Source organism: Rhineura floridana, chromosome 6 (assembly GCF_030035675.1).
Source record: "Rhineura floridana isolate rRhiFlo1 chromosome 6, rRhiFlo1.hap2, whole genome shotgun sequence".
Lineage (NCBI taxonomy): Eukaryota > Metazoa > Chordata > Lepidosauria > Squamata > Rhineuridae > Rhineura > Rhineura floridana.
This window is the reverse complement of record NC_084485.1, coordinates 60,264,828-60,290,388: the sequence shown is the minus strand read 5'-3', so window position 1 is coordinate 60,290,388 and position 25,561 is coordinate 60,264,828. Positions and strand designations below refer to the sequence as shown.

General features: G+C 43.4%; 1 protein-coding gene across 1 annotated transcript in view; it reads right to left on the bottom strand.

Annotated features, from left to right (window-relative positions):
* The window catches only part of LAMB3 (laminin subunit beta 3), a 78,063-nt gene that overhangs the window by 24,868 nt on the left and 27,634 nt on the right, over window positions 1–25,561 (bottom strand). Inside the window, exons 4-15 of the mRNA XM_061632048.1 lie at window positions 19,850–19,964; window positions 19,508–19,581; window positions 17,547–17,738; window positions 16,561–16,624; window positions 13,936–14,123; window positions 11,660–11,780; window positions 10,582–10,770; window positions 9,596–9,751; window positions 5,433–5,629; window positions 3,827–3,938; window positions 2,107–2,479; window positions 875–1,035 (exon numbers count right to left, since the gene is read on the bottom strand). Of these exons, the coding sequence (XP_061488032.1) occupies window positions 875–1,035; window positions 2,107–2,479; window positions 3,827–3,938; window positions 5,433–5,629; window positions 9,596–9,751; window positions 10,582–10,770; window positions 11,660–11,780; window positions 13,936–14,123; window positions 16,561–16,624; window positions 17,547–17,738; window positions 19,508–19,581; window positions 19,850–19,964 (1,942 nt within the window). The remainder of the gene's footprint in view (window positions 1–874; window positions 1,036–2,106; window positions 2,480–3,826; window positions 3,939–5,432; window positions 5,630–9,595; window positions 9,752–10,581; window positions 10,771–11,659; window positions 11,781–13,935; window positions 14,124–16,560; window positions 16,625–17,546; window positions 17,739–19,507; window positions 19,582–19,849; window positions 19,965–25,561) is intronic.

The window sequence follows — 25,561 nt, the reverse complement described above, 5'->3', positions numbered from 1 at the left end:
TGTGTGTTTTTGTTTTTTGAGTTATTATATTTATTGTATTTATATATTGTGCCTGCTTTTACCTTTTATGTACACCGCCCAGAGAGCCTTCGGGCTTAGGGCGGTATATAAATTAAATTAAATAAATTAAATAAATAAATAATCCAATAAAATACAACCAGAGAAAATGGAGAGCAAATTGTGATACAATGAAATTACATATAAAAAATAAAAGAAGCAATAAAATAACAAACGTCATACAGCATCTAGCACAGCACATTAGAACTGCTACAACAGGCAGGGAAAAAAATCATCAAGTGGTCTGCCAAGATCCTCAGTAATTTTCAAGTGGTTCAGGGGGAGAAAAAGGTCTGGGAACCACTGACACAGAATATTTTCACACAAAAGGGATAAACTGCTTGGAAGCGCTACAAAACCCTGCAAAATCTATTTACTGGAGATTATTACAGTGGGCTCTGTTTCACAGTGCCTCTAGCAAGGAGGAGATGGAGGAGGAAAAATCTCCTCTCCAAAGTAGTTTACAATTTTTAAGCAGCTAAAGACAGAAGTCTTGTGTGAAAATGACAAAAGCTTTCTCCAAAGGACATTAGGGAATGTAGTTTTGTGAAAGTGCAACATTGTCTCTGATATAAGTCCCTCTCCTTGGATCCACTTTCATAAGCAAGGGAGGGTGTTGTAAAATGGGTGTGTGTGTGAAAGATTGTGATGATCTAACTTAAGTTTTAAAAAATCAGTTCTTCACTGTCTTTCAGATAGGACATAAAATCCACAATATGGCAAAGCCCCTACTTATTCAGACAACTGTCCCTGTTTGCTGTAGGAGATACAGCTACATCTATTAACTTATGTGGGGTTTGAATCACAACTGTCCTACCTGAGACATCTGTGCTGCGGCTGGCTTCAAACTGGGCCTTCTTGTTTTGGTACTCAGTGATGATCAGAAACAGGCTTCTATCAAAACTATCCATATCTATGGACAAAGAGGACACTTCATCCATAAGAGGTATTTCAGATCTGAAACTTTCAATGGTCCGTCTGGAATTAATACAACAAAACACAGAAGGGGGGTTGTTTTTTGTATACATTTCATCATTATTCTCTTTCTTTCATCCTCTGATAACCACCCTTAAACCGTCATGCCAGCATAACTCCCATGAAATCAGTGGCACCTCTCTGAAATAAAGCTTGAGTACTGTGAGTCATATTTCAGCAGCAGCAAAAAAATATCCTCTGGTGTCAGATACAGGATAAGAAACATATAGGAAGGGACAGAGCTTGCTTCAGAGAGATTTTAATTGAAACAGGCAAGGGCTGAAGTGTATGTAGCAGTTAAAACAATTAGTTCAAACTTATAGTCACTAAATGAGCAGTTAGATAGTACTTTTAACAAGCAAACTGCTTTGCAGTCTTTATCATGTTATCCCTTGGAAAAACACTAAAGAGTGTCAACAGCATTCCCATTTGTCATATGAGGAACCAAAAGACAGCAACTTGCTCATAAACAGCCAGCAAATTAAGGGGTTTCTCTGGAAAACTTGTTCATCAAACAAAATTTGTGCAAAATTTATGTGGAGGTTAGACTATGTCAGGTCTTTATTGAGCATTCATTTGTCAGTTGTTTGTGGGGCACTTCTATGACAATGAGTTGCCCTAGGGAAAGATGGCACAGCCACCTGTTGGGTGTGCTTTAAACTGGATTCCTGCATTGGACTCAATGGCCCTTCCAACTCTACTGTCCTATGGTTCTATGAGCATTCATCCTGATTTGCTTGCCTGGTGTTTATATGTCTTCCCATTGAGCATTCATTCATCCAGTGCTTCTCAGTGCATTTCACCATCACCTTCCTACCCATTTTTAATAAGTGGATTTGTTGTGCTAGAGTGACAGAGCACGTTAATCCACTTTAATTGCACAAACCTGAATTTAAAGTGTGCACTTGAGTCTCTTCCAAAAAATAGTAACAGTCTAGAGGCACCCAAGAGCTGAGGAGGAACTGAAGCCCCTCTTTCCAGTTCAGGCAGGAGAGAGACTTTTTAGAAGCAAAACACCAGGGATCTCTTTTTTCCCATGTTTTGAACATCCCGTGCCCGTTGCAATTTGTTTACCTAATGGTAGCAATGGCATTGGCCACCTGATCCAGTCCTTGCTGTGTCATGAGAGGATTTTCCAGGATCCCTTGGATGTGCTGAACTTCACCTTCTGCCTCTAAGAGGCGGGTATGGAAGCCGGAGTTCATTGTCCCCACATGGTGCTGCTGAGTGGAATTTTTCAAGGTGGCCTGACGCAAACCGAACCTATGGAGGTCTTCGTCATAGGCCTGGAAGCAAGGATGGCATGCCTCGCAGCGGTGGTAGTTGCCACAGTAACCCCGTTGACACTGGTCACAGCGGACTCCGGTAAAGCCAGGACGACAAAGACATCTGCCTGTCAGCTTGTCACAGCCCACTTCCTCCGTGCCCTGGAAATTGCAGTCACAAGCTGTTGTGAAAGGAGAACAAGGAAAAACTTGTGAATTGCTCAAGAATTTTTATAGACTTTGCTTGCTGGTTCTAGACTGACATTCCCACAGTGCATCCCTCTAGCTGCAAGCTCGTTTTCCCCACAGCCTCATGATAGCAGAGCCATCTCCACTGAACTGGCAGGATTTGTTGCATAACTGCTCTACCTTTTACAATGGCTAAATAATAATTTTCTATCAAACGTTTATCTGCAGTAAAAGTGTAGTACTTTGAAGAACAGAGGATAGACAGTAAGAATAAACAGGGCAAATAGAGTTATTCTTCATAGGATATGCTTCCTTCATGAGACTGTGACATTTATCCAACCCTTTCAGGACTGTGGAAGCAACCAATAAAGGCCAAAGTTCACTCAACATTAACCTTACAGTTTGCCCTTGAGCATAGGATTTTCTTTCACAAATAATCAACACAGGGACTTGATCTGGACCCAGGAAGGGGGGTTAGGGGGATTTAACCCTTTGCCCCACAGGGCAGTCCCAATCTGCAAACTGAATGAGGCAAAAAGGAGTCCTGACCTGGACTGGAACAACAGCAGGTGACAAATCATTTGGTTTGCTCTCTGCACACACGCGTGCACATGCACGCACGTGCACGCACGCACGCACACACACACCCATGACATAGCCCCTGCACTAAAAGAAAATTCCTATATTTGAGGGGAAACCACATTATTAATCTCACATGTAGTTTGGCCCTCAGAAGTAGGATCTACCTCAGGAAGGAAGGAAGGAAGGAAGGAAGGAAGGAAGGAAGGAAGGAAGGAAGGAAGGAAGGAAGGAAGGAAGGAAGGAAGGAAGGAAGGAAGGAAGGGTCTTCTTATTTCATAATTCTACAAGAGACACACCCCACAACTCCAGAGAAATCACTCCACTCTAAAATTGTGCTTTTGCAAACATTTGCCAGATTTCCATCCTTTGCAACCCCGAGGAAACTGTGAAATAGATCAAACCAGTAGCAGGAGGTCAGTGTTTCAGCAAGCAGAAAGAGTGCGATAGAGAGTGTTACATCAAGCAGATGCATATGCCAAGGAGCAGAGACATCTCAAAACAGTGAGACGACAACAGAAAGATTCCAGCAATTGAGTTATAGAGCAGATATGGGGGAGTCTGTAGCCAGATGCTGATGGACTCCATCTTTCATCAGCCCCAGCTAGCATGGCCAATCGGCAGGAAAGATGAGAGTTGGAGTCCAACCAAATCTGGAGGGCCATAAGCTCCTCTGTACCTGAATTAGAGAGAGCAGCAAGATGGCAACAATCTTTTAAATACCCAGCGATTTCCAGGTGGATGCAGCCTATATTCCATACCTCTACAACCTGTCCTGACATCTCCATAAGACTGGTCCGGACAAACCCGTATGTTGGAAGCAGAGCATGTCAGGCCCCCGTAGCCTTCTCTGCATGGACACTGCCCTGTAAACTGCAGAGAAGGAGAGAGAGATGCCAGTGAGGAAATGGCTCCAACAGAGAACAACAGAACTTGGTCCATTGGTCTAGAGAATAACTGACCATATGCAAAGGGGCTCGCAAGGAAAAGCTCCAATTATGAAAGAGAGAACCAGCGTGGTATAGCAGATACAGTGGCAGACTTGGGAGATCTGGGCTTGAATCCCTGCTTAGCTGTGAATCTCATCGACTGAGCTAGTCAATGACTCTCAAGCAAACCTACCTCATAGGATTGTTGTGAAGATAAAAAGAGGATCCCTCCCCACCCCACCCCCATATGCTGCCTTGAGCTGTTTGATATCAAATAACAGGCTACAGGGAACCAAGCAGCCTTGCGGGTGTGGAGTGTTCAAGTCAACTTGCCACTTGAAACAACAGACTACAATGTTTGTTCACAAGCAGAATTTCTCACATGTAAACACCCTAGTCTGCTGGGATCAATGATCCATGCAGGATGCCCCTCCAACATTATCTCAGGGGAAGTGAGTTTTTTCCCAGCAACAAAAGCCAAAGTCCAGCTCTGAAACACCACCTAAGATATGGTGCTGACAGCTGCACCAGCAGTTCTTAGGATTTGTTTTAAGAAAAGCAGCTAGCCCAGTACCCGCTTGAATATTCCTCCCTGTAAAAAGCTTCCTGCTGGTACAAAGCAAACATGAGAGGGAGATAGGTTCAGTCAGCCCAGCTTGCCATTTTCTGCATGCAGAGAGAGGGTTTTTTTTTTCATGAGGAAGCATTCCAATTATGGGTGGACGGATCAGCCTATTTCTATTACATGTCAATTTCATATGTGTCCAATCTCTTGCATTCCAGTTTTTGCAGTACAGTTTTTTAATGCGCAAAAATGCATTTAAATTGTACACATTTTGTAGTCATTCTTCCCCTAAAATACACATTGTTGTATCCAACGCCAGTCCTGCTCAGAGTAGACCTATTGTAATTAATGAACATGACTTACTTAGGTCCATTAATTTCAATTGGTCTACTCTGAGTAAAGATCAGTTGGATACAATGCGGTATGCTTTTCAATGCATTGTTGCATTATACAGTTCCCCCCCCCAAACTATGGATTTTGTGTGCATTTTTGGAACTGCTTTGCAAAATTCAGAGAAGCACGCAATCCAACGGACAGCTGCATTCTCATCCCCATACAAGTCTGTGAGTGGCAAATTAAGTTAGTTTGCTTTAAGATGGGGACCAAACAAATTCCTCCTGCGTTCTTTATTCAAAGATGCAAAAGCCACCCCCATCCCCAAATATGTAGCCACAACTGGTAAAATGTGGGGAAAGTGTTACCACCTGATTTTTCTGAATGTACAAAGTCCTTTCAACAGACCCTCTCACCACAGGACTGAAAAGATGTGACCCCGACTGTGGTGCTACAAAATGTAAGGGCTCCGAATTCCCCCCTGCCAGCCCACCTCCAGAACTGTAAGCTACTGCACCGCTTCCTCTTCATGGCGAGTACCTGGTGACACTGAGGTCTGAGAGAATGCTGGGGGTGGCAGTTGCAAGGCTGGCAGCCCTCGCCGCTTGCAATTTTCCAGTAATTGGCAGCACATTCATCACACTTGTCTCCCACCACATTGGGCAAGCAGGAACAGTGGCCCGTCTCGTCGTCACAGGGCACGTCGCTGCGGCTGCCTAAAATGCTGCAGGCACAATCTGAAAAGCAAAGCAGCCAGCGTTGGGGTCAGAGCTACTGGAGGATGCTCTTAGGGGGCAGGGAGGGGAAGGGGAGGCATCTAAACCTTTCTACACTTTAAGCAGAATGAAGCGGCAGATCCAGGGGACAACATTCTGGACTGCGCCACTTCAAACAGAAAGTGAAGGAGTTATGTTTTAAAATGCATTCCCATCAGTGTTGGCTCCAGGTTTTGAAGGCTCCTTGGACAAGACCCCCTCCATGCTCCTCCCCCCCCAGTGAGTCAACCTGCTCACTGCAATAGGACCAGGGGGTTCTTGATAATGGACCTCCTGCTGGGGTGTGGGCCCTCAGCAGATCCCTGATCAGGTCAACCTTTGGTGCCAGCCCTCTTTCCCATCCTGAGGCTGGAGGAGCAGTGCCCCGTCCACTCTAATGGACCAGCCTATGTTAGTTTCAGAAGGGTATTTACTCTTGCAAGGGTATTTACTCTTGTGGAACACCACAAGGATTAAATCAGTGCCCCACTCTCTCTAATAGGTCAGCTTCAGTCACTCTAATGTTTCAGCCTTGATGGCTACATAGAACCTCCAGATTCAGAGACATTATGCCTAGCTGCTGGGGGGTCAACAATGGAGGAAGGCTGTTGCCTTCATGTTCTAGTTGTGGACTTCATGGAGACATCTAGTTAGTCACTATGGGAAACAGGATGGTAGATTGGATGGATGTCTGATGGAACTGGCAGGGGTCCTCTAAGGCAAAAACTGCCCTGCAAGTATTAAAATGAGCACAGCAGTTTACTATACTAAACCTTTCTGTCTGATATGCTGGTATTCAGAGAGTCAGTGTGGTGTAGTGGTGAGAGCATTGGATTTAGGACCTGGGAGTCCAAGGTTCAAATCCCCACTCAGTCATGCTCAATGGACGACCTTCTCTCGGCCTAACCTACATCACAGGGGTGTTGTGAGGATAAATAAGAAGGGGTAGAACCATGTATGTCACCTTGAGCTCCTGGGAGGAAAGATGGGTTATAACTGTTATAATAAATAAATGCTACTTTATTAAATACAGAGTAAAACATTGGAGGATATTTAGCTCTTCGAAAGTTCTTCTGCTTCATTATGTGTAATATTATTTAACAGTTCTAAGGACTCTTTCTCATGTTGCCCTTGCAGAAAAACAACCACTATAGTACAGCCTTATTTTGGGAGGGCTTACATTAAGGGGGGTAGAACTGTACTTCAAAATGAGTAGTATGTAATTTGTTTGGTGCTCCCTCTTTGATTAGTTTGTGCTTTTTGTTGTTCTACCATGTTTTGATTAATTTAATGTACACTTCTTTTGATGGCATCTGCCAAAAAGGGGCCTATACATTTTAAAACCATACTAGCACCTTCCTGTACCACTCCGGTAACACAAGAAGACCTGAGCATTGGGGAAACCCCATGTTGTGAATCTTCCCGCTGCCAGTGGAAAAGTCAAGGTCTTCCTAGGTGGTGAACCTCTGTGCAGAAGCCACCAAGGAAGCTCTCTGACCTCCTTTCTCTGCAGGTAAGGGTCACATAGAGCATGCCACCACTGACCATTGTTGCCCAGAGGTGTCAGCTGCCTTGGCACAGCAGCAACCAAGGCAGCCCAAGCACCTCCTCCATTTTTCTGCAGGAATGGGATAGAAGGAGCATGCCGGTGCCTCTCTGCAGCAGCAGCCAAGTCAACTCTGCCACTCTCTTTTCTGGAAGAAACAGATGTGCGCCATGCACCAGCTCTGGCCAACATTACCTAGAGGCATCCATCCCCTTGCCATGGCAGTGACCAAGGCATCCCCACTGTCTCCCTATTTTGCTCTGGAGCAGGAAAAATGGTGGAGTGGGGAAACCTTGCCGGTTTGGTCCTACACAGCGGAGGTGCTGTGGGTGGGCCATACAGCTGCCAAACAAACCTCTTGCCCAGGAATAGGGAAATCTTCTTCAGATTGAGGGCCACATTCCCTTTGGGGCAATCTTCTGAGGAGCTCATGCCAATGGTGGGTGAAGCCCAAGGAAAAGAAAGTAGAGAAATGAATGCAAATGTTACCTTTTGTGTAGCAGGCTAATTTCTACACACCGTCACAAACCCCTCTCTGTTGTCCATCCAGCCAAGCAAGAAGCATTGTCAAAGACTTCAAGGACAAATGCTAGCCAGGCAAAAACACTCAAAGAGAGTGTGAAACCAGGCCAGTGAGGGGCATTACCTGGGGAGTGAGAATGTGGCTAGAGAGGGGTGTGGCAAGGGACAGAGAGGCTGGGGGGGCAAATTCGGGCCCCGGCTGGAGGTTCCCCACCCCCTGCTGTAGCCTTTTCCCCCTCAACTGACCACAAGAGGTCAGGCATCTTATGAGTAAAGGTAAGAACCCAGGATGCTGCCACTGGTCCATCTAACTCAGTATTGTCTATACTGACTGGCAGCAGTTCTCCAGGGCTCCAGGCAGGGAGTCTTTCCCAACCCTACCTAGAAATTTGGGGGTTGAACTTGGAACCTTCTGCAAGCAAAGCAGATGCTCTGCCACTGCGCTACAGCCCTTCCCCAAGATAATTCCATCGCAACAGTTGCTATCATGTTCTATTGCTGTTCTCCCATATCAAATTTAACAAAGCACTGACTGCCACCTGCTGGGAAGCTGCTGCAACCCACCAATAGAGCTCACCATGCCTGCAGGGACTACATTTCATTTCAACCTAAAACAAGAGAAGATTTGCCTGAGAGGTTGTTAACAGTAAATGAAGGTGGGTCCAGAGATGTGAGATTGGTTGTATAAGCCAAAGCTCAGCTGAAACCATATGCCACATAGGACCTGGAGAGTAAAGACGTTTCCCCCTCTTTTTCCATATTCCCCAGGGCACATTTTGAATGTTTCACCCTGCTCTCAGACTACACTGAGCTTAGGTAGAATGCACACCACCAACTGTGAGTGGTGATGCTGGTGGCTGTGTGAAAAAGGTCCACACTTCACTCATACTGAAGTGATCCTGTGACAGCACAATCCACAACTCAGCCCATATTTACTATGCAGTTGCTCAGCCCACTTCGGCAGCACCATCAGGGGGTCAGCTCATCAGCTATGTTCATAGTTCATACTGATGCAAGCACAAGCAAAACTTCACCAGTGTTCCAGGCTAATGACCCCAGTGTGTAAGTTGGCCATAGATACAGAAAAGGTAACCAAAGAAGGTTAACTTCCCCATAAAGAACAATGTTTGTTTGTTTTAATTTGGGCTGTTTTACATTAGAAAGAAGAGATTACTAAAGGGAGTCATGTGAGAGCTTTATAAAATTATGAACATTAGAGAGACTCAATTCTTGGCTCTCAAAACATGTGATTGGCTGTAGGTTCCAAAAAAACCACAACAGAAGTATTTCTTCACCCAATGCAGTTTTAACGTATGGAATTAGTTGTCATGGGATGTATTGATGGTCACTGGCCTAGATAGCTTTTAAAGTGGATTAGACATGTTTATAAAGAATAGCTCCATCTCTATCATAGCTAACAAAGGGCCACTCAGAAAAATAAACCTTTGATTACAAGGTGCTGAGGATAAACAACAAGAGGCCTATGCTGTTCAGAAGCTTCCTAGCAGCGTCTAGCTTGGCACAGCTGAAATCCGACTGCTGGAATAAAAATTTTGATGTGATCAAGCAAGAATTTTTTTATATTGTTCTCATTTCTGTTCGGCATTTCTAGGAACTGGACATCAGGGTGCAGTCTAAAAAGGCTTGCATATCAGCCATTCTTGTTTCAAGCATGTAAATACTCCCTTGAACATCTGTCTTCTCCTTTACTGTAACAGAAAGGATTAACCCCTTGTTCAGCTGGATGATGCCATCTCTGAAGGGCAGCTTTGTTTGTGAGTTAGTTCTTGTAATACAGCACTTGGAAAAGCCACACCTGTCTCCAGCAGCTCCACTGCAACTGCATTTCTTTATCTTTTTTGGGGGGGGGTCTCACTAACCTCTGCAACCTCGGGGGTTAGAGTTGGTTAACTGGGTGAATCCAGGCTTGCACAGATGGCAACGGTCTCCTTGCACATTGTCCTTGCAGACACAGCGGCCGGTCTGGGGGTCACAATTGGAGTTAGGAACAGTGCCATCTGGGTCACATTCACAAGCTAAAAAGAGAAGACACGGAGTCAATGCATTGTAGGCTATAGCAAAAGGGTGACACCAAAACTGAGCAACTGTCTGAGATTTACATGGGGGTTTAGTATTGCCATATTCCTCATCATTACTTTCCCTTCATTTGCAGATATGGTTGCCAATACAGGATTTCTTTCTCCTACATGGAAACTGGTATAACATATTGCAAAAAACTACTCAATCCATTTTTTCTGGTCAGTTTCAGAGTAGCTATACTGTTCCTTCCTATTAATACACAGAATTCTAGAACAGCTGGCAAGGGAAAAGCCACACTACCTCCTCTAGGCTCAGTTACAAGAGCAGAAACCTAGAGAAAGAATTGTGAGTTCCAAAGAATCAGGCATAAGGAAGGAAGGAGGGCAGGTGCATATGGAAATAATCTTGAGGTATAGCTACACTTCAGGTTCGTTTTTTAAAAAATCATTCCTTCTCTAGAAAATTCTGGGAACTGTAATCGGGGAGTGGGGCTAGGAATCCCTAGCAGGGGAATTTCTTGTGCTTTCATCAGTCACCATTCCTGAATTCTTTGGGGAAAGGATGAAGTATGAACTGGCGAAGACCATACAAGCTTTCCAGGAGCCAGCAGAAGTTTATATTTCTCTTTTCTCATCTTTCCTTTGCTTCCTCCCTTTGGATCCTTCGGAATGTTGATTTATGATAGGGTAGGGAAACTTCTGGTGTGTTTTTATAACAATCCTAATCACCCTGAGCTTTTGAAATAAGGCAGGCTACATATCCAAACAATGTAAATAAAAGAGATTCTGAAGAAACTCATTAAGAGAATGCTTAAGCACCCACTTACGGAGACAGGCTTCTGAGTGGTCAAGGTCAAAATTCCGGTTACGGAAAAAGTTGGTCTTGCAATGTTCACAGTTCCTCCCTGCCATATTGTGCAGGCAGTCTTCACACACACCTCCACTCAATCCCCCATTGGCTTGGTACACAACTGGGTCAAAATAACATTTGTTAGAATGACCGTTACAGTTGCACCCTGGGAGAAAGAGACAAAACAATTTCTTATACAAAGATCAATGAAAACAATAGTATTTCATACTTTTTAGCTTTTCAGATTCACCACTAGATGGCACTTGGCCTCCCTCATCAATTCTACAGCAAGTGTATAAAAATCATACCAGAGCTTGGTTGCAATGCAGACCCACATAGAACATGCAAAGGTAATTGAGAAAGAAGCCTTCTGCATTCCCCCCGCCAAAATAAACCATTAATGTTCTAACAAGAGAACTGATACTGAAATGGTGGTGTTTATTCATTGTTATTAAATTTATATCCCACCCTTCCTCCAGAGTGGCAAGGAGTTGGGAGTTATGTATCCATTGAAGTCATCTACTTGAATAACTCAAATGGTAGGAGTTCAACATTAAAGACTGGATATTTGCTGTACGAGAATCACAAGTTCAAAAACAGGGGCGCTAATTCCAGACATGCCATTCATGTGTCACTCATGAAAACAGTCAGAGTGCAAGGGGGCTGCTTAGGATCTTAGGGAACTTCAATTCAACAAAACTGGGCTTCTGCACCCTCTGAAACTACCCCAGCCTTGCCTGCTTCCTCCAAGCTGATGTGGGGTGTCTTCCACAGTCAGCGTCTTTACACATGAAAATCACAGTCCTCCTGTCATCCTGTTTTTAAATGTTTGCTATTTTTTAATGAATTTCTTGCTATATTTTTTCCATGACTTCCCCTTTCTTGCTCACCTCCACCTTTTATGAATCTGAAAATTCCACAACTGAGGAGAAGCCACAATATTTTCACTAGCTTGAACATCCAAAATGTATATTTTAGAAATACCAGTCATCTTTCCAAAATGCTTTGTTTTTAAAAAAATGTTTTTCTAGGAAGTTGGATACAGGCATACGTACTGCGACATTCATTGGGGTTGTCATCTTCAGCAGGTCTCCATGGCTGGTCATTGTAGAAAGCTGCACAATGTTCACAGTTTGGCCCAACAGTGTTGTGCTGGCATACACAGTGTCCGTTCACCTAGAATGCAAAGAAAGCTTTGCTTTGAGTGTGTTACAGCTCACCCTGCTACCCTATGATAGGCTACGAATTCACACATCTTGTCTCTTTCTGTCTGGCCTGATAGAGAAAGAGCTTCCTTCAGGCTTAATTGGGGGGGGGTTACATTTTGGGTGCTTCCATACTGATTGGAAGAGCAGGGGAGGCATTCTTATGCATGCCAAATCAGAGCACTTGATATGGGAAGTAAAAAAACCCACAGTTATACTGATGGTCACGTGTATTTCTGCCCCTCTCTGGCTGATCAGAAGATTATCAGGGTGAGTACAGTTTGCACAATCCACATGCAGAAACTCATGCACAAAATCCTGTGTAGTGCAATACCTCTCTTTTTCTGGGTGCCACCTCTTGCAGTTCAGGTTTAACTCTGAAGTTCCTAACTGGAAACTCCTGTCCAACCTAGTCTGTGTCTGACCAGACAATGAAGGAATTTACCTATAAACCTATAAAGAACCTATAAACTAAGGGATGGAGTGCTGAGCCCTCAATAAGCCCACCAGCTTGTCTGCTTGCACCCTCCTGTGCACATGGATGGGTGGAAGGTCCCTCCATCAATCATTTGCACACTCCTCTGGCCCCTTTGGAGTCTTGTCCCATCTAAAGGGACCAGTGACAAAACAAGGACTTCTCTGCTAGGGCTGAATGAAGTGGTCAGTTTCAGTTTCTGGTTTTTCCAATCTTAGGTTCAATTTGACCCATGTCTGTATCAATTTGTGATTTTTTTAAAGTCCATACAAAAAAAAATCATGAATACCTTTGCATGCATTTCTCCTAATTTTGCCTAACATAGCACTTTTGTGCTATATTTTCACTAACATATGAATTTCACACACACACACACACACACACACACACTTTCCCCTTGTCTATGCATTTTGTATGCATGCACGGGGAAGTGTTTCACAAAATTCAGAGTAGTGCAAATGTCAAAGGAGAGCTGCATTTTGGTTCACATTCGTGAAGCGTGACTCAGATAGGTCCACATCATAAAGTCATCCAAATTAATTTCTCCATCCCCACTCTCTGTATGTGCCCATTTGTCTCTCCAAGCCAGGAAATGGCTACGACAAGAAGAGGGGACTGAATAAGCTACTGAATAAAGGATGTGTAATGTGTAGTGGTTAAGGTGTTGGACTACGACCTGGGAGACCAGGGTTCGAATCCCCACATAGCCATGAAGCTCACTGGGTGACCTTGGGCCAGTCACTGCCTCTCAGCCTCATGAAAACCCTATTCATACGGTTGCCATAAGTCGGAATCAACTTGAAAGCAATACATTTACATTTAAAGGGCACATAACAGCTGGTATAGCATAGTGGGGAGGAGAGCCTGGCTGGGAGTCCAGAGTCTGTGAGTTCAAATCCCCGCTCATGTCTCCTGGGTGTCAAGGGCCAGCTAAAGATCACCCCCACAGTGAGTGGCTCGGGGGTTACGTGCCCTGCCACCTGTGCAGCTATGGGCAAGCTGCATAGTCCCAAGTAGCCCAGTTGCCCCCCAGCTGGAAGTTGTGGACAAGGAAGGACCTGCCTTGTGCAACTGTGGCAAGCTGAGCAGGCTCTAGCCAGCTGGGAAGGACTAGCCTCAGAGGGAGGCAATGGTAAACCCCCTCTGAATACTGCTTACCATGAAAACCCTATTCATAGGGTCGCCATAAGTCAGGATCGACTTGAAGGCAGTCCATTTCCATTTTTCAAAGGGCACATAATTGCCTTCCTTGCACTGCCCCTCTTTGTTTTGCCTTCCTTTCCAGCCCTCTAAGCATCCCCAGAAGCCCAGTTAGAAAGAAGCTGGTAGCTGTATGCTGAGCAGCCTAACTGACCCCAGGGGCTGCTGGTCATTGACCTTTTAAGATAGTCAGGAATGGCATTTGAAGCACGCAGGTTGGCCTTTCTGTTAGGCTGAACTATCTATTTTTGTGGCTCACACAGGGCAGATGGCAAGACCTTATTCCCTCTGTCAGTTAGAAACACCCGCTGCTTCCAAAAGCACAGAGGACTTCTGGAAAACCTGTTGGAACACATTTTACAAATGAGAGGTCAGATTGCAGAGCATGCCTACCAGAATCTAAGAACGGAGCTGGGAAGCGATATATATAGCAACCCATTGTCACCCTCACCATAGCATTGGGTCCTGCAGAAGAGGTGTCAGGGGCAGCACAGCGATCTGCATGTCCGTGGCAGAAGCAGCTTCCTTTCACTTGCATTTCGGTCAAGGCATAGAAGGCATTGGGGGAGCGGTATCCCTGGTGTGGAAGGCGGGGCAGCTGGGTGAAGTTGACTCTCAAATTGGTGAATTGGCCCAGCTCTTTTGGAGAGAAAGACCAAGGAAGGGAAACACACAGTGAGACAGGAGACAAAGTCTATAGCCAAGGGAGAAAGGCCCAAATGAGACATCTGCACTACACAGAGCTACAATTTCCAGAGTTCCCAGGGAGAGGGATTAATTGTTAAACCACTCTGAGAACTGTAGCTCTGTGAGAAGAAAAGAGGTCTCCTAACAACGCTCAGTATTCTTAACAAACTACTACAATCCCCAAGATTTCTTGTTGCCTTGTGCTGAGGCGTGCACCAACCACCTGAAGTTAATGAGTAAGGCATACTTTCAGACCCTCCTAATGTCCAGGATACAGCTCTAGGGATGCCAAGTTGGGGGGAACAGGGGGAATTAAAATGATATCAGCCACAACCATTCAGTGCAGCAGTATGGTGTGCCACACTACAGCTGTCCAACGCAACTCTCAGTTCAGTTTGAGAAGGATTTTTTTAAAAAATATGAAAGAGACTCATCCGTAAGCCCTTTTAAGAACTTTTTAGCCTTGCTCCCTAGTGATAAGAGGCATGCCGAGCAGCAGCACTAACTGAACAAGCTCCCTTTTTATTCCTTCCCCAATGCCCTTGACAAAGCATTGCTACTTTGAGGGCATAATGATGGTTCAGTCGAACTATCTCTCAGTTCCATAACCACTGCTGCTTTCCGCACCACCTCACCAGATAAGTTCAGGTGTGGCCCATTTACATAGGGGGAACACCGAGGACCCTGTACTCAGGCACTCCAAAACACAAAGCTGGCCCTTTAAGAGATACTGATAACAGGCCTTGCTACAAAGATAATATTGTTACAAATCGATTCTAGGACTATGTGCAGCACCTCCCCCCCCCCACAAAGCATTTCCAAACAATTTTGAGGAACACTTCTCTATCTCTAAACAGCAAGTTAGCACACAGAATTACCACTGTTCAAAAGTTCTTCATGCAGCATCATCACAGGCATTATATTCCCAGTGTCTGAACATAGCAACAGGGATGAAGCTAGCACTTAAAACATAATTCCTGCATGAGCGCTGGATTAGTTTCATAATCTGTTCATGTTATCCAGTGGCCTGTGTAGACAAAGGGTGCTTCCACTCAAGAGGTCTTGAGCACAGCAGAGGCGTTATTTTTCTATAATTACATGGAATCAGAATTATAAGGAAGGGTCAACACAGTCATTAATATAGTGCTATATAGTGCTTCTGTGTTACAGAAGGCCAACTGGCCTCAACCAAAATTCGGGCATTTAGTGTTGCCAGTCCCATGCTACGGAACACTCTTCCAGCAGAGACTGGGCAGGCATCCTCGCTTGCGAGTCTTGAAGACTTTTTTCTGCTGACAAGCCCATGCAGCCATTTAAAATGGTTTCTGAGAAGCCAGCCATTTTATGATTGTTTTGTATTGCTTTTAAATGTTTTTATGTCGTTGTACACTGCCCTGATGCTTTGTGAGAGGACGGTATATAAATACTTTTATAAATAAATAAATAAAGCAATGCCTTTCCTCATGGTCAAAGTACTTTTGTAATGCTTACTCACAAATAGGGATGGGGAAGGATCTTGTGGATTGTGAAGTGAACCTTCCTGGTCTGCATCCAAGAGATCATGTTCAGACCAGAACATAGACATGCAGATTCGATCTTCATGGGATGAACCTTCCTAGACCCCGATTCACCCAACTTACATTTGGACAAAATGGCATGAGGGCTTCCTTGATGCTTCCTTTGTTTCTTTTAAACAACCATTTCTAGCTGCTGCCATGCTTGTTGAAAACCTTGGAGTACAAACTACCTGGAAGCAGCAGTACGTTATGATATGCTACCAGTGGTGACTTGTGGCTCCATGTCAGTGAGGCAGTGGAATTCACTCTGGGTTTTAGTCCAGACTTTCAAGGAACAGTCCAAGATACTCAGCACCTTGGACAGCTCCTTGAAAGCTTGGCCTAAAACTCAGAGCGAATTCCAGTGCCCCACTGACATGGAGCCACCAGCCACCCCTGTGTGCCACTCCTTCCTGGATAACAGTACAGAGAACAGGATGGTATCCCCATTGTAACTATGGAGGGCAGGTATCTACAGGGACCTTGTATGGGGGGGAAAGATGGCTGCCCTCATAGGTATATGAAATAACACTTATTTATTATTTAATGCATTTTTACCCTGCTCTTTACCTGAAATGCTCCCAGAGCAGCTTACAAAGTTCAGGGGTAAATCTGTCTCTGTCCTCAGGCTTACAATTGAAAAGATATGTCACACAAGGAAAAGGGGAGGGAGAAGGGAAAAAGCAAGCTCAGGCACCAGATCTTAAAGTTGCCATTCTTATAAACATCCACTTGGGTGCCTAAGCATGTTCTGCTGGCTGGAATCCCCCAATAAATCTCCACTTGTACAATGTGTGCCCACCCCATAGCAGACATAAATACTATATACGTACTGTTGGTTTTTTGGCTTTGAGACATCCTCATCCCAGATGCGAGGCCAATGGGATTGAACTCAACCTTAACAAGAACAAAGATGAAGAAAATGATGATGGTCAAAGCATGGATTTTTCTATCCTGTCCTAGAAACTGTCAATGACACTTCCCAGTTAGGACAATGGCTTTTCATATTAGCACTGAAATGGTGATGTTGCACAGAATTAGTGGTACAATGAACACTATAGTCACTTCACCCATCAAAGAAGGGTTGTATGAGACATCCTTCCTTCCTTCCTTCCTTCCAAAAGGTGGCAGCAATACTGCAATTCAGTGCAAAAATTTTAAAACATGATACTTTTTATTTAAAAAAGGAAAGCCATAACATAAGCTCTCTTCATGCATTACTCACTGATACAAAGGGCTTGTAGGGCCTTGCATTTATCCCTCCCCCCAAGGTCGTGTGGCTCCTCTTGGCTCTTCATGTATTGAGGGATAGCTTCTGAAGTGAGGAGCCTTAACCGTGTAGGCACCCTGCACGATTTAGAGCAAGGGAGAGGAAACTTTAGGCCCGGGAAGGGCAGATCTTTATCTGTCTCCACCCCCACAGGCCAACTTTGACAGGTAGGTGAGATGATCTGTGCCTTAGATCAGACAGATTGAAAGAGTCCACCTATTCCCCACAGAAATGGCTTGAAAGACCCTCTGTAATTTGTTGCTCTGCACCTGAATGGTTGGTAGCCAGTTGTCTTCGTAGTGCAGTAGAGGAGCTCTGTGGATGATTGTTGTCAAACTAAAGGAAGAGCCATAGCTCAGTGGTAGAGCATCTGCCCTGCATGCAGAAGGTCCCAGGTTCAATCCCTGGTGTCCCCAGGTAGGGCTGAGGAATGATCTGACTCAGTACAAGGCAGCTCCCTAAGTTCCTAGCTGAAGTTTGCTAATGCAACTCTATGTTTAGGGAAATCCGCCTAGTCTTTCTGAGGAATGAGTACTGCATTTACTATACCTTCCCCCCATTCTGAGGTGGCCTGTGTTGAGTATGGATATCCTGGCAATGCACATCCTGCCAGGTCTGAGGGAGGCCTCTGGAGATCTGTGGAAATGACGTGGCACAGTTGGTGGACAAGTACTGATAAATCGTCCAGGATTTGCCAAAGTCATTAGAACGCTCAATCACCATGCCAACTGGCAGAGGACTCTGGAGGGACGAGGCAAAGAGATATGAAAGTAGATTGTATTGGATATATTAATATAGAGAAAGATATACATTTACAGAAGGAACCATCTATCAGTGGTGGAGCATGTGCTGTGCATGCAGATGATCTGAAGTTCAATCCCTAGTTCACATTTCTAGTTAAAAGGATCCAGTAGAAAAATATGAGACAGATCCCTGACAAAGAAATAGACAGTATTGTGCTCAATGGACAAATAGTCTGACCTGGTATAAGGTACCTTCCAATGTCCTTAGGACTGTGTCTCCTTCCCCAGAACATTAAAATCAATAAACTTCATGCATTTTATTTTGTATACAATTGCACAACGTTGTGCTTGATTCTGAACCTAACAACTGATTTTCTTTTGAAAAATTTGCAGTTCTGATCAGGCCCCACATCAGTACCTGGGATGGTTGGGCAAATGCCAGGGCTCACAGGACCCAGGGGGTCTACTGCAGCTGACATCCATCTCCTCTCTTTTCCCAGGCTTTTTTCTCTGATGTGTAAACTTGCCACTTGCAGAGAACTTTTGGTATGGGGGATGCATGCATGAGGGATACATGCTTCAAATAAGTTGTCTACCATGCACATAGTTGAAGTGGTGTTGAAGGATGAGCATACCTGTGAACTGCCTGAGCAACATCCTCGCTGCTGGTTCCTGTCCCACCCCCATTGCTTTGTTATCTTGGGGTGGTATCCAATACACCTATTCCATTAGTGCAGGGATTTATGCTTGTGCAACAGACCCTCCTCCCCCCCCCCATATGTGGTATGCTCTCCATGTCCAACCAAATCTTTAGGAGTTGCAGGAAAACCCAGAAAAGATTTGGGGGCACATGGGCGAAGGAGAGGAGGGAAAGTTCCACCGAACAAGTGTAAATCCTTGAGCAAACAAAAGAAGTTATTTTGCACTATATTGCATACAGGCCTTGGTCCCGTGTTCATTTCTACTGATTTTTAATTCCAGGTCTGCCAGTGGGGGCTCACAGCCTTACTTCACATGTTTAATACTGGGGTGTTATTCAGAAATGAAACACTTCACTTCTGTGCTCAGCACAGCACCTAGCACACTGCAAACAACATAAACTGATATGCATTTTGGAACCATGTTTGTTTGTTTGTTTGTTTGTTTGTTTGTTTGTTTGTTTGTTTGTTTGTTTGTTTGTTTGTTTGTTTGTTTGTTTGTTTGTTTGTTTGTTTGTTTGTTTGTTGCATTTGTATACCGCCCCATAGCTGAAGCTCTCTGGGTGGTTTACAATAATTAAAAACATTAAAAACAAATATACAAATTTAAAAACACATTTTATTATTGTTATTGATCATCTTCTGCACAGGCCTTCCAAAATGGCTTTCTAAAAATAGGCAGTAGAATTGATGTTGAGTCTGCCCAATAGTTTTGCATATATCCAGACTGTTAGATCTGGGTTAATATCTCATAGCATCGTTGAATCTTTTCTTTCTTTTAAATGTAGTTCTTCCTCCTTATATATTTTTGAATTTTTTACTACCTGATAATGGGTTGGAATTGGATCAAGCCTAAGCCAGCTGAACTTACATCTTATGGGACACGTTACATGCATTGCTCAACTAATGTAGGCTGGATTCAGCCCAATGTGTTTTTTAAAAAAGAAAAAAGAAAAAATAGTGTAGGTAATGTTATTTAACTGGAGCCCTGATCAGATTCAACTTGGCTTGCAAAGGCTACCTGAATATCTTATATCCCCAGTAACTAGCATTAGAGCCATACACATACCCTGAAATCCATCAAGATGCTATCAAGTTGAAACCTTTCATCCAAATCTAGTTGGACGGAGACATGATTCACATCTGAGGAGACAAAAAAGTGTAGTTTTCAGAACAGTAGGTCATGAAGGTTGTGAAAACAAAACTGCAAACAGATTTTTCCCGTCAGCCAGGTCATCCATTTCCTCTTTGCATTTAATCCACTAAAACCCAAACTGTGTTTGCTGAATCTACACAACCCTTGCCCCTCTCAGCCCATAATTCCTATTCTAAAGTATCCAACCAAGACCTCATCCACAGTATGTCCACACTTATGTTTCTTGAAGACTCACTAAGCAAGACAGAGGCTCACCATTCTTGGACTGCCACCACCGCGTATGTCCTGCAGAAGAGAGGACATTTTCCACCCGGTGACTGTTGAGTGTACGAGGGGTTCTGGAATCACATCGGCAACATTTCATTTGCCACTGAAAGAGATCAAAAGGCAACTGTCAGATCAGGAAATAGGATTTCCATGAGACCAACACCTTCCTAAAGCAAAGCAGGTGCATGTCTGGCCAGTGCCTGGATGGAAGACATCCAGAAGCACCATGATGGGGTTCCATGGTAGAACAAAGGTGGGATATAAATGTAAGAACATTTACTTCAAATTTAGGTAAATTCAAAAGTCAGATGCATGGTACATAGCCATACAGTAGACCTTGGGTAATGTGGAAAGAAAGAAAATATTCACTCCGGATTAATAAACGTACTGACAGTGATGTCTACTCTGGCTGCTGGAAACCCTGAAGGGCCCAAGGAAGATGCTTTTCCTAGCTCTGGTACCTGATCTTCCTTTTATCTGGAAATACCAGCAATTGGATCTGGAACTTCATGAAGGAAAAGCATGGGTTCTGAAATTGCACTGTGGCCACTTCCTCTCTTCATGGCCATAAAAAAAAGCACAATTTTTCCAGAATTTGGAGACAAAAATTTGAAGCCTACATACGCATACAGAAGCACGCACAACTGCATATACAAGCTAAAAACACAAAATAACAGTCAGCCTTGCACAGGTGTCCCAGCTGTCCTTCAGGCAAACCCATAATTGCCATCACTCAGACCTCAAGAATACAGAACAGAGGCTTGTATCTAATGTTGCACTAAGTAACTTGTTCTATTAGTGCAAAGGTTTACACTTGCACAATGGAATTCCCACTCCACGTGCTTCCTATATCTGTTCTGGGGTTTTCACCAACCCTCTGGAGAAGATTTGGGGAGGATGTGGGGTGTGTGCAGTAGGAGGAAAGCGGGGGGGGGAGTTCTGCTGCACAAGCATAAATCCTAATGGAACAAATGCACGGGATCCCACACAGAATTAAATAGATGTTAGCACTTGGTCTATTTTATTGTATTTCAATGTGCTGATTTTATTGCAATTATGTTGCAATGTTGTGAACTACCCTTGTGTTACTGATAAAGGGTAGCAAAGAAATGATTTAAACAAAATAAAAAGCAATACCAGTTAGATAATATGTCCTTCTTCATAGGATATTCAATAGCTTTGAGATTATATTACTGAAACTCAAGCCTCTGGAGACAATGTTAAGTCGATCTTAGCACTAGATATATACCAGTTAGATATTATGTTCTTCTTCATGGGTTTAAGAGAAGTTACTTATTGGCCAAGAAGATACTCTAGCACACTGTATGGCAGAAATACAGCACACATTACAATGTAAAGCAGGGAGGGGAAACCTTTGACCTTCAAGATGTTATTAGGCTGACTCTCATCAGCCCCAGCCAGCATGGCTAATAGGGAAGGATGATGGGAATTGTAGTCCAGTTCCCTAGCCTTGATGCAAAGAATGAGGTCCAGGGTCATAATCAAAGGGATAGAAAGAAATGGCTTGTGGCCACTGCTACAGTGTTACAGCACGTAACAACTCCTATATTGTAATTTAGACCATTCTTATCCAATTTCTCTGAAATTTAGATAGCTTCTTCCCATAACTCAAGAATGTCATAGTAGTGAGCAATCATCCCATTCCAAAACAGACGGTTGTATGCAATGCTAGTCCTACTAACAGTAGACCCACTGAAATTAATGAACCTAAGTTAATCATATCCATTAATTTCAATGGGTCTACTCTTAGTAGGACTAGCATTGGATACAACCCAGAATATTTATTAAAAGAAAAGATGCAAGATGTGCCTTAAAACTATAAAGCTATTTTCCTAGTTGTCTCTTTTAAGGAATGGCAGAGCAAAAAGGGCACGGACTTAAATTCAGATAGATAACAAGCCACTGTTGAAAGCCAGGAAAACAACAATTAAAATGGAATTCTTTTTGCAAATTTCACATGGGGCCACTTGATATTTACCCACCTTCAGATCCTCCTAAACAAACAGGGAAGAACAATACATTCTGGCTTCTTGGTTTATAGCTTTTGTTTTGTTCATAGGTTTAAAGTAGCACCTTCAGTTTATCGTGAAGTCTTCACCTCAGCCAAAAAATGTGAAGTGTATCAATATTTGCCATGCATCAGAAGGTTAGTGACAAATACCCAACTTTCCAGCATTGGCCAGGCTTCTGCTGTGAGATGTTTCATTTGAGCAAACAAAAGGGCCTTTATTCATCTCAAAATAGTTTGAGCCTAGACCCCTTAACACCCTCTCCCAAAAAAGAGTCAAGCAGAGACGAAGCAGCTTTTGTGGATGAAAGGTTACTGGGTAGGAAGTCAAGTGAAGCAAATTTCATCCCTCAGTTTGAGTGAGTAATTCAAGAAGCAAGACAGGCTGGGCTATCCCCTAAAGTTTGTGCACAAATGGCTTAAAGAGACTTCAGTCCCAACTTGGCAAACAAATACTAAAAAATGACAGATCAGGTTAAGTCCTGGCTCTTTAGGTACATAAATAAATAAATAAGCCATCCGGTGTATCTGACCATAAGCAGATGCATATTATTTATTTATTATTATATGTAAACACTACTTTTCATCAAAGAAACTCAAGGTTCTCCCTCTCCCCGTTTTATCCTCACACCAACCCTATAAGGCAGGTTGGGCCGGAAGACTGCGATTAACCCTGTAAACTTCATGGATGAGTGGCGGTTGAACCCTGATCTCCCAGGTTTGAGTCTGACACTCTAACTGATGGGTTGCCACCAAGTTGCCTGTGGATACAAATGAAACCATAGAGACTTTTCCTGGAGCTCACAGGGTCCCCTCCTGCTGATGAAATTAGGGTTGGAAGAAGGATTCGATTATAGCCAATAGGAGAGGTTGCAGTATGTGCTATGTTGTGGGGGAGGGTGCCCACAACAGTTTCTCTGATTTGCAAATGTGTCCATGGAACCCAAAAGGTTGGTAGCTCTTGTCTAACCATACTGCACCACACTGGCTCTACCAAAAGGGGCATGTAAAAAAGCAGAGTAAATGTCAGGAGGGTAAGAATACACTGACTATATTAATAAATGCCACCCTGGGCTCCTGCTGGGAGGAAGGGGGGGATATAAATCAAATAATAAATAAATAAATGCTGATTTCATTTGGATACTGCATTCAGGACACTTTACGTATGTTAACATTCAATTAAATCATTAGAAACTGACTGCTGTTCGATTAAAATCGTTACAAAAAGCAAATCAGGGAGTAAAACAATGTTATTCCATGAAGCACCAATGAGGTGGCTTTTAAAGAATAAAAACACATCATTAAAAGCTTCTGAAAAGGGAGAGAGCATAGTGGCAAGCACCTGGAGGGTGCAGTTATAGAAATCCATAGCCTCTATACACTTGGGGGTGAATATAGTGGACTCTCAGCTTATTAGTTGCTGTCACTGCTCAACAATACAGGTTACATGATTAATTCACTACGAGGCAAAAAAAAACCCTTGTTGTTTAAGAATGTACCTATAGCCAACAGATATTTCTATCAAACTTAAAAAGCAAGGAAATTGGGCAACCATAGTGAATGCACCAGGGGAGCAGGAGACCTAACCTCCCCTCCGAGATAATGTACTATAGGGTTGCCAGGCTTAGGGCCTGAGATTGATCCTGTATCTTTAGGATAAGAGAAAGTCAGCCAAGTGCAGGTGTTCTTGCAACACTGTAATGGAAAAAACCACAAGGTGGAATTCTCCCTTCCCTCTGCACAACTTTTAAAGATACAGAAGACCTCTCAAAGGCCAGGCCTGGCAACCAAGAGGTCTTCTGTAACTTTAAAAGTTGTGCAGGGGGAAGGGAGAATTCCACCTTGTGGTTTTTCTCATTACAGTGTTGCAAGAACACCTGCACTTGGCTGATTTTCTCTTCTCCTAAAGATACAGGATCAGTCTCAGGCCCTGAACCTGAGGGCCTATTGTACTACCCTACACATTTATAAAAATGCAAACACCATTTGGGTTGGTCTTTCACAGTCCAATCCACTTCCTGTGTAGCTTGGAAGAATTTGGTAACAAGTGCCTCTGAGCATATGGTGAGTGGTGGCAACACCTGTAATCAGTGCAAATAACAGAAACATGACGTGCTGTGCTGATCTTGTTTTAGCAGGACGGAAGCAACAATATGAAGACAGTTGATATAGTTCAGATAGTCACTTTAAATATGTTTGATTGACTTTGTAATTTTAGTAAAGTTTCCTATGGTAAGTTATTTTGCTTCTGTTTCTGTGAATATGTGAAATACAGCAACACTTTGCATAATTTTGACTAAAAACACCACCAAAAACAATTGTGGAATAATGGCACTGGCTATTCTGCAGAATAGTCTCCAGTGGACATGGGGAGTGTCTCTGTTTGCACAAGATAAAACAGTGGGAAGTGAAATATATTCTAGCAATTTTCTAAGTGTGTTCTATACTTTTAACTTTTAACCATGTCCACCCTTCCACAAGTGGAGTAGTGAAAGCATAGCAGACTGAACACTTGGGTAGGCCACGTTATTTCCTCCCTCCACAACAGCTAGATTTATTGCTTAAGTAGCAACATATTGTAATCAGTGTAATTTTACATCAGAGCTGAAATTTCAGATTTAACTGTTAATGCACCCAAAATAGAAATAGAATATAACCTCCAGTTTGAAACACAAAAGGTTGTCTTCACAATCATATGACACTGACCAATAAAAAGGCTTTGAAATTAATAAAAATAAATTTGATACCAATTTCTAGGATAAAGAATGAGATATAATTTTCTAAATTAGATTCTCTGTAGGAACAATAGTAACACAGTAAAGAAGCAAAGTAAGAACACCAACAAACATACAAAAAATTAATTTTCCATTTTTGGAGATGCAGTCCTGATTGCAGGTGTTGCCACCAGTCACCATATGCTCAGAGGGCACATGTTACAAAATTCGTCCAAACTACACAGGAAGTGGATTGGAACGTGAAAGACCAACCCAAATTGTGTTTGCATTTTGACAAATTTGTAAGGTAGTACAGTATCTCAGAGAAGAAATCCAGTCTCCTGCTCCCCTGGTACATTCACTATAGCTGCCCAATTTCCCTGCTTTTTAAATTTTGATAGAAATATATGTTGGCTATAGGTACGCTCTCAAACCGCAAGGGTTTTTTTTGCCTATTAGTGAATTTCTCTGCTTTTTAATCTGGGAGGTAAAACATGTGCAACTTTGCTAAGAATGGATTGATCATTTGTACACTTATTGAGTTCAATGGGATTTACTAGGATAGGTAAACCTGACCACAGGGGAGGAGGAGCAAGGCCAGGAAGAAGGGGGAGGAGAATGGGAAAAGTGGAAGAGGGGGAATGGGAGCAGGTGGGAGGGGGAGGGGAGGAGGAAGGCAGGTTTGATCATTTGCATGTGTATTGAGTTCAATGGAATTTACTCCCGCGCAATCATAGGATAGGTGAACCTGAATATGAGGGAGGGAGGGCTGGAATGGACAGGGGAGGAGGAAGAGGGAAGCGGGAGGGGGAGGAGGAGGAGGAGAGAGGGGGAGGGAGAGAGGGAGGGGAAAGGCAAGTTTGATCATTTGCAAGCTTATTGATGTCAATGGGATTTACTCCCGGGCAATCATGCTTAGGAGTGTTTGTGTATCACCATGAAAACTTAGAGGGTTGT